We start from the raw sequence: 8,449 nt of genomic DNA, 5'->3' as shown, positions 1-8,449 counted from the left end.
AATAATGCGAGTATTCAAAGCGAATGTAATCATCAGACACGATTAACTCATTAATCATTCATCGTGAAATGATTACATTACGATTGATACAATAAGCACGATGTAATCGAAATAGATTTTCGGGGTAAGGAATACGATCAATTAATTCGAGATAATATGTTATTTGAAATATATTTCAATCGAGGTAAATAGCATTTAATATTGTGCACAAAATATGGAGGTCTGGATTGTATTACTAGTTTTAATAAAAATTGAAGCAATTTATCCATGAATAATGACAAATTACTAATTTACGATGGCTGATTACTCTCACCGATGGTTATTTGATTAATAATTCTGATTATCGGTTTGTTCTCCCTTTGTTATCGAGAAAAGATAATCAATTACTGCCCAATATTGTTCTACATTTATTATTTACTTAAATTAACGAAACAAATTGTTCGACTAGCATAGCAAATTCGCGTATGTATTCCGATTCTCCGAAAAACACACTCTCTGATCGAATCGGAATATCGAATCACGGGAAGCACGAGGAACAATCGAGCCAACGATCGCGCAAAATTCTCAACAAATCCGGTTACACGAATCAAGCGAACAATGGCCTCATTAACCTGTTCTCTGTCGAAGTCGTCATTTTCATGTGTTGCGAATCATTGGTAATAAAGGGGTAAAAAGAGTCAATTACCTGAATATAGTATACTCTTATAGAATATCCTTTCAACTATCGAAACGTTCTTCTATTATAATTAAAACTAATTCTGACTAGTTTATCATTATTCATGCTAAATGTTCATTTTCTCGAGAAACAAAGACTCACAATCAGTACGACAAAATGTTAATCTTCGTACGCTGTCGTGAATAGAAACGTTCAACTTGCGAATCACGTGTGGAGTTCATTTAAAGAATCATTACTTCAGACTCGATTTTCTCGAGAAACAAAGACTCACAATCGGTATGAGAAAATGTTTAACTTTGTACGTTGTCAGAGTCGTGGATAGAAACGTTCAACTTGCGAATCATGTGTGGGGTTCATTTGAAGAATCATTACTTCAGACTCGATTTTCTCGAGAAACAAATACTCACAATCAGTATGAGAAAATGTTAATCTTCCTATGCTGTCGGAGTCATGGATAGAAACGTTCAACTTGCGAATCATGTGTGGAGTTCATTTAAATAGTCATTACTTCAGACTCAATTTTTTTGAGAAACAAAGACTCACAATTAGTATGAGAAAATGTTAATCTTCCTACGCTGTCAAAGTCGTGGATAGAAACGTTCAATTTACGAATCACGTATGGGGTTCATTTGAAGAATCATTACTTCAGACTCGATTTTCTCGAGAAACAAAGACTCACAATCAGTACGAGAAAATGTTAATCTTCCTACGTTGTCAAAGTCGTGGATAGAAACGTTCAATTTACGAATCACGTATGGGGTTCATTTGAAGAATCATTGCATCGAACTCGGTATTCTCGAGAAAATGTGCATCGTCGTGGCGTTCATGCGTTGCAAGTCATTGGCAATTAACCCGCGGGAGGAACAATGATAAACGACGGGGGTTGGGGGGGGGCGACGGGCGAAAAAGGAGAGACGAAGAGCTGGCGAAACTCAAAGGTTTCGGCCTCGGTGGCGTTGTAACGACGCGGAAACAAAATCGTATATTGTCGGCCCGTGTTAATTACCACGAATGGCTTTGCCCTGGAAAACCATTCTCCTCTTTGCCTCCCCCGCTGTCGGTTTCTCTCGGTCACCGGCGTCACGGGCCATTTTTTTCCCCTGCGCTCCGCCTCGCTCCGCGCCCGCTATAAATTTCAACCAGAGTATTTTCTCTTTTACGTGTACCTGTTATTGAACGAGAGAACTGCCAATAACGCCGGATAACTGCGTCACGTTTCGCCGCGAGGTACCGTTCACCCTCGCCACTTCCCGACCGCCGCCCCCGCAACGCTGCTGTGACTTTCTCCACCCGCTGCGCGTCCCTTCTTCCCTCGATATTTCTAATATCGTACGACATCGGGACACGTAAATTACCCCCGCCCCTCCCCGGGAGTTTCGATACAGTGTTTGGTTTCAGTCGTAGCTTCCCACCCACTCTTTTCCGTTTTTCTTTTTGTCGGCGCACTGCTGATGTTTTCTCGATATCATTTTTTAATAAAGATATTTTCTCTCGTTCGTTTTACCGAGTAAGTATTTTGTCGCTTCAGGGATGGCTCAAAAGTGCACAGAGTTAATATTGTACTAATGAAGTTATGATGTAATATTTACGATTGAATTTCATAATAATGCAGCAGAGAATGATTGGAAGATTGATAGATATCGCGAGGGGGGGGCAGTATCAATTTCAATTTTATTTCCCCCGCTGTTATTGACTATAACAGAGAGGAAGTATTGCTGTCGCTCGAAACTTGACACCCCTGCGTTCTAAAAGTTATTAAAAAATGTAAAAACAACGGTCACAACATTCTATATGTCTATTGACGTCAGCTTCATTTTATACCGGTTCGTCAAAAAATCATTTATACGATGATTTATACATAGAGCATTGATTCCATTAAATATTTGGATGATATATTGAAATAAGGGTACCAAATTTCATTTTGTTACATAAAGTAACATTGGCAGACGTAGTGCAAAAACTAACTCTCATATTTCTCATTATTATACACGAAACAAATTTATTCCCATAAGTGGATAGTGACAAATAGTACAAAGCTGTTCTCTGCAGAATAGTTTCAAGTCAAAACTCTTTTATTAATTTATTGTAATTTTGTTTCAGGGACACTCCTCATTACATACCTGTTGGGATACATTATAACGGCAGGTTCGTACAATTAAATGTTAATTACGGGTGCAATTAGGATGACTGACGACCATTTTGATGAATATCAAACTGTTCCCTCGATGTAACATCGGTGCGGTCGTGGGAAATGATACAGATAGCGAAGCAAATGATCATTCACGGACCTCGGTGAAGTACTCCAAGAGGCTCTCCGAGCATTCCGGAAATAAACTGTCACAGCTCCTGGCTGCTTGTCGTCCCATGATTTCAGCAGCGCGATATACTCGATCAAAGTCAGTCCTGAAGGGCTCAGAAGTGGTCGACGGCCTGAAATGCAAACGAAATTATCCACGGTATTGCGGGGGAGGAATTTAAATATCCGACGCGAAGACGGTGTGTGACGAGAGGTCAATCTTATAGCGTCGTTTTTTTTTCATTAACACTTTGCAATGTTTCTTTCATCGGTGTCGTTTCCTCGAGAAAGTTAAGTAAACTATACAGGGTGTTCGGCACCCCTGGGAAAAATTTTAATGGGATATTCTAGAGGTCAAAATAGGACGAAAATCAAGAATACCAATTTGTTGATGGAAGCTTCGTTAAAAAGTTATTAACATTTAAAGTTCCGCCCGTACTGAATTTTTTTCTCGAAAATGCGCAAGATTTCGGGGGTATGTCTATTCATCAAAAATGATTATAATTGACCCCCGCAACCGAACATAATTTTTCCAAAACGATTTGAAATTTTTCATTTTCGTCGAAAAATTTAGGCACCTTCTCGAATTTTTTTCTTGAAAGTGCGTAGGATTTTGGGGGTATGTGTAATGACCAAAAATGATTGTAATTGACCCCCACAACCGAAAATAATTTTTTCAGAACGATTTGAAATTTTTTAATTTAATTTTTAATAACTTTTTAACGAAGCCTCAGTCAAGAAATTGATATTCTTGATTTTCTTCTTATTTTGGTCTCTAAAAATATAGTATTCTATTTAAAATAGCAAAGCTGACCTTCGAATCACCGAAACATCTCCAGTCATAAAAGAATTAAATATACTACGTAATGTATTCCTTTAAATCATGCAACTTTTGTACAATTAAATTTTTTCGTGTAACGCATATTTTGGAAATTACAGAGCTGCACAAATTGCATAGACCACCCTGTATATTTTATCGTTACTCAGATTACTTATAGTGAGGTTTTCATCTTGCAATTATATCTTTATTAAATTATTACATATTTCATTGCTTTCAAGAAAAAAACATGTGTAACATTCTCCTGTAAAAATTTTATCAAGGGTCAGAAGTGACCCTACGTAAGAATTTCGATACTTTTCGAATGCAGCTCACCGTGAAAATGGATTAGAATTATGGCTAGCTTCTCTGACCTAAGGGATTTATACTCACGTGAGGAGGAGATGCATGAACTGAGAGCTGAGCCCGCGAACGCCGCTGAAAGGCACAGAGGAAGCCTCGCAGATCGCTCTCAGAAGGCAGGCTTTCCCCGATCGCGAATCGCCGAGAACCGATTCCAGAATTTCATAAATTTCCCATCTGGAAATGAGGCGCCCTTCCGGCGAAAAATACTGGTAAGAGACTGCGCTGGGAGAAGACGGGAGAAACGATTAACAGGGTCGAGACGAAAGAGAGAATCAACGGATAAGGGAGCTTCGCTTTCGGGTATTGTGCTCTCTTGGCTACGGGCGTTATAAGGCACGCAACAAAAGTAGCCTTGTTAATATGTAAAGGAAGAGGATTTCCTTCTTATCCTGGCGCTGAGCTTCGTTCCCTGGTCCTCGAAGCCGAGAGATACTCGTGAGGATTTAGAAGAATCTGGTTGTTACATCGAGATCCGTCCTTCGAATCGTTTATTTCGTCCCGGATGCGACGCGGGCTATAAAAGACACTCATTTCTAAGCGCATAGATTAATATTCGAATGTTTTGTCGTTGTGATATGCTACTGTTCGGACATTTTCAGGAGAACGCGCCGAAAGATATGGTTTTGGCGCTTGAAAAACCAAGCTTCTTAAAAATCACAAGGCAAGGGCAATTTTTGGTGAAAAATATTTCGCGTTTGCTTGCTGACGTCAATGACTATTTTATTCTGAAAATTTATGTGGTCGTATTTGAGTAGATATGCATCAGATTCACGTTAGATACTGTTAGAGACTGTTCAGACGCAATCGTGTTTACAGACATAAGAAATCACTTTTTTAAATAATTAAAACGTCCTAATCGAGGGGTCTTGAAACACCTTTTCGTAGAAATGTAAAGTACACTTTGAAGACCCCTAGTTACAGACAAATAAAAAAAGAAAAAGATTTCTTATTTTGGAATAAACGTGAGCGCAGAAAAGAATAACATTGAGCTTACTTTTTGCTCGTACGATTCATCGTACTTGAAATCGAGGTGGTTGAACCGGAGAAAGCGTCGACAAAAATGCCGGAAGCGCATCATCAGGAGAAACAAGGGTTCGCGTACCTTGGTGATCCGTCGCGGGGTCGTCATTTCCATCGACCTCGTCGCCGTGGCTGATCGATCTGTCATAGCGAACGTATGAATCCGTCAAGTAGGAAGCGTTATAGGGCAGGACGTAATTAAATTTCACCACATATCCGATAATCAGGCTGACATCGACTTCCATGGGTATACCGAGGCCAAGGATTAACTGGAACGGTTTTCAAATACACGAAGGTGTCATCAATCGTTTATAATAACCGCCAATCGAATCCCGTATGCCAGGATTGTTTGCGACTGACATTCAGTCTGGACGAAATGAGACCGGGAAATGTAGGCGCGACGAAATTCGCGAACCTATGCGCCCAGCAATTTTGGGACTTTCGAGCCTGTGAAATACTCTGTGCATTCAAAACTTTCAAATTTGCAGTCTGACCGATGCATTTTTGTTTTAAAAATGTTTTTATTAGAAGCACGAGAATTGTTTGAATTATTAACAGAAATTAACGCAATGATTTTCATCGTAGTAGAGGAAAATACAAAATGAAAAATGATATGAGCGAGGCAATGAACACGTAATGAAGCTTATCGGTATTTTAAAGTACAATAATGTATATAGTAAGATTCTGGGGCTTTAGAGACTCATTACAAATAGGTTATAGAAACGAACGTACGAGGAAATGAGACAGAAAATAAAATTATGGAAGCATTTCTGGCCACATATTATAATTTCGGTAAAGAATTTTTTTCTCAAAACTGATTGTAATTGACCCCAGAACCTAGAAATAATTTTTTTAGAACGATTTGAAATTTTTTATTTTCGCCGAAAAATTTAGGCACCTACCCCCGGCCAATTTTTCTTAAAAACACGTTTTTCATTTTTGGTAATTTTATTTGACGCGCTACGGAAAAGTTGTCTAATACTTTTTTGTAGGTACCCATGAGCTCTACTTCAGAAAAAAGTTTCATTGAAATATATTCACAATTGTAGGAGTTATGGCTGTTTGAAAATTGGACCATTTTTATGGGGTTTTTCTCAGTTTACGGCATCAACGATCAACTTTTCGAATATTTTTGTAATTTCTACATATTCTTCATTAAAATACGCGTCGTTTGCTTTTTTAAACATTAAAATCGTCCAATCCGTTCAGAAGTTATGACGTTTTAAAGATTCGCATGAAAATTCGGGCATACATTTCTGGCCACAAATTAGATTTTCGTTAAGGAATTTTTTTCTCGAAAATGGGTAGGATTTCGAGGGTATGTCTAATGACCAAAAATGATTGTAATTGACCCCAGAATCTAAAAATAATTTTTTTAGAACGATTTGAAATTTTTTTTTTCATCGAAAAATTTCACACTTACTCAAATTTTTTTCTCGAAAATGGTTAGGATTTTGAGTGTATATCTATTGACCAAAAATTATTAAAATTTACCTTTACAACCAAAAATAATTTTTCCAGAACGATTTGGAATTTTTTTTTTTCTCCAAAAAACTTCAACATCTGCCCCATGTCGATTTCTCTTAAAATTTCGTTTTTCATTTTTTATAAATTTGTTTGTCGCTGTACGGAAAACTGGTTTAGTACTACTTTGTAGGTGCCTATGAGCTCTACTTCAGAAAAAAGTTTCACTTAAATATATTCACTATTCTAGGAGTTATGGCTATTTGAAATTTGGACCACTTTTATGGGGTTTTTCTAACTTTACGGTGTTAAGGAACAACTTTTCCAATATTTTTAGAATTTCTACATATTCTCCATTAAAATACGCGTTGTTTGCCTTTTTAAACATTAAAATCCTTCAATTCGTTCAGAAGTTATGATGTTTTAAAGATACTCAAGAAATTTCAGTAGAACGTCTAAACTATTGGTCAGACGTGAAACTTTCGATAATGAATTTTTTTCTCGAAAATGGTTAGGATTTCGAGGGTATGTCTACTAACTAAAAATGATTATAATTAACTCCTGCAACCAAAAATAATTTTTTCGGAATAATTTGAAATTTTTTAAGATTCGTGACCTTAGCTGTCAATGCAACCTTAAATAAAATAACATAAATATAATTTCATAGTTATCATAGAACCTCGATTATGGGAACGAACAGAAAAATTAAAAAGAAAAAATTCTTTCTATCTTCTAGACTCGTTGTCACTCCATCTTGAAACTTTCAATTAGAAATCACCATAAAATCGTATAGCAACGTCCTACCTGTACTTTCGTCGGAGCTCCGTCCATTGGTTCCGGAAACACTAGATACCTCTTGGCCCGTTCAGGAGTAGAACAAGTCGAAAGATTGTAAAACACGAACGAAATCCAGATAACAATCACGCGATGCATTCCGAACTCTTGGACAGTTAAACGCGCACGGTTCTCGCCAGAACTTTTAGAGGTTCTAAAACGGGCATAACTAGATGGTAGCAGACGCCGGTAGATGTTAATAGCTGGCAATTAGTTCGTTATCACGGGTTAAGGGAATAATGAACCCGTTTCGATCGCGGTTCCCGTTATACAGTGCTAGGCCATGTACACGGGAGATGGACAGGTTGCATTGAAATTGCAGCCACTGCAGGCTGCCCACGGTGAAATTAATGCGACGATCAGTTCCTATTCATGAACTCGCGGCTCCGTTAACGCGGACGTAAATTTTTCGAATGGCGATTAACGTGATTCAACATCGGGCCAATTAATGGACTGGAAGCGTTTTTTTTCTGCGTTTAAAGGGGTTGGTAATCGAGGGTGCGAGGGAAAAAATAAGACGGGGGTGATCGATGGGACGGAATTAGAATCGGGCTCGAACACGCCGCGAGGAATGCAAAGTTTGAAATTATTGCAAGACGGTTGAAACTTGTGTTCCGGAATCGTAATGGGACCTTAAAAGGTAAATCCTTTCTACGTGAATTTTTATGAAATTGCGGGCAAAAGTATTGGTCACAGGATTTATAGGATGAATCAGTTTAGTTTAATGATCTCTTTATCTGGCGATATAAAGTAGCGAATGGAGTATTTTGTTTTAGGTCGATGCATTACCAATCGATAGGGTATTGCATTAAAATTAAATTTAAATTAATTTTGAAATCTTGCGCCCTTCTTTAATTTTTCGTACTGTTTGGAAAATAATTTTATTGTAAAAGAATTCTTTCAAGATTATCACACGATAGTTTCAGATGATTTTGTTATTTTTTATTGTTTTGATTTAGGACGATTCCCCTTTAAG

General features: G+C 37.8%; 1 protein-coding gene across 1 annotated transcript; it reads right to left on the bottom strand.

Annotated features, from left to right (window-relative positions):
- Positions 1–2,952: 2,952 nt before the first annotated feature.
- LOC143342033 (uncharacterized) lies at positions 2,953–7,572 on the bottom strand. Its single transcript, XM_076765514.1, has 4 exons — positions 7,444–7,572; positions 5,258–5,444; positions 4,183–4,345; positions 2,953–3,106 (listed from the first exon to the last, which is right to left on the bottom strand). Exons 1-4 carry the CDS (start codon positions 7,570–7,572, stop codon positions 2,953–2,955), a joined length of 633 nt encoding a protein of 210 aa, XP_076621629.1.
- Positions 7,573–8,449: the final 877 nt, after the last annotated feature.

This window comes from Colletes latitarsis, chromosome 5 (assembly GCF_051014445.1).
Source record: "Colletes latitarsis isolate SP2378_abdomen chromosome 5, iyColLati1, whole genome shotgun sequence".
In the NCBI taxonomy this organism is placed as follows: domain Eukaryota; kingdom Metazoa; phylum Arthropoda; class Insecta; order Hymenoptera; family Colletidae; genus Colletes; species Colletes latitarsis.
Note: the sequence above shows the minus strand (reverse complement) of the source record. Positions and strands in the feature narration are given on the sequence as shown.

Coding starts and splice junctions, on each gene's coding strand:
- LOC143342033 (XM_076765514.1), bottom strand. CDS start 7,572: ATGCATCGCGTGATTGTTATCTGGATTTCGTTCGTGTTTTACAATCTT. Junction 5,445..7,443: donor GAGCTCCGACGAAAGTACAG/GTAGGACGTTGC, acceptor AAACCGTTCCAG/TTAATCCTTGGCCTCGGTAT. Junction 3,107..4,182: donor TTCATGCATCTCCTCCTCAC/GTGAGTATAAAT, acceptor TTTGCATTTCAG/GCCGTCGACCACTTCTGAGC.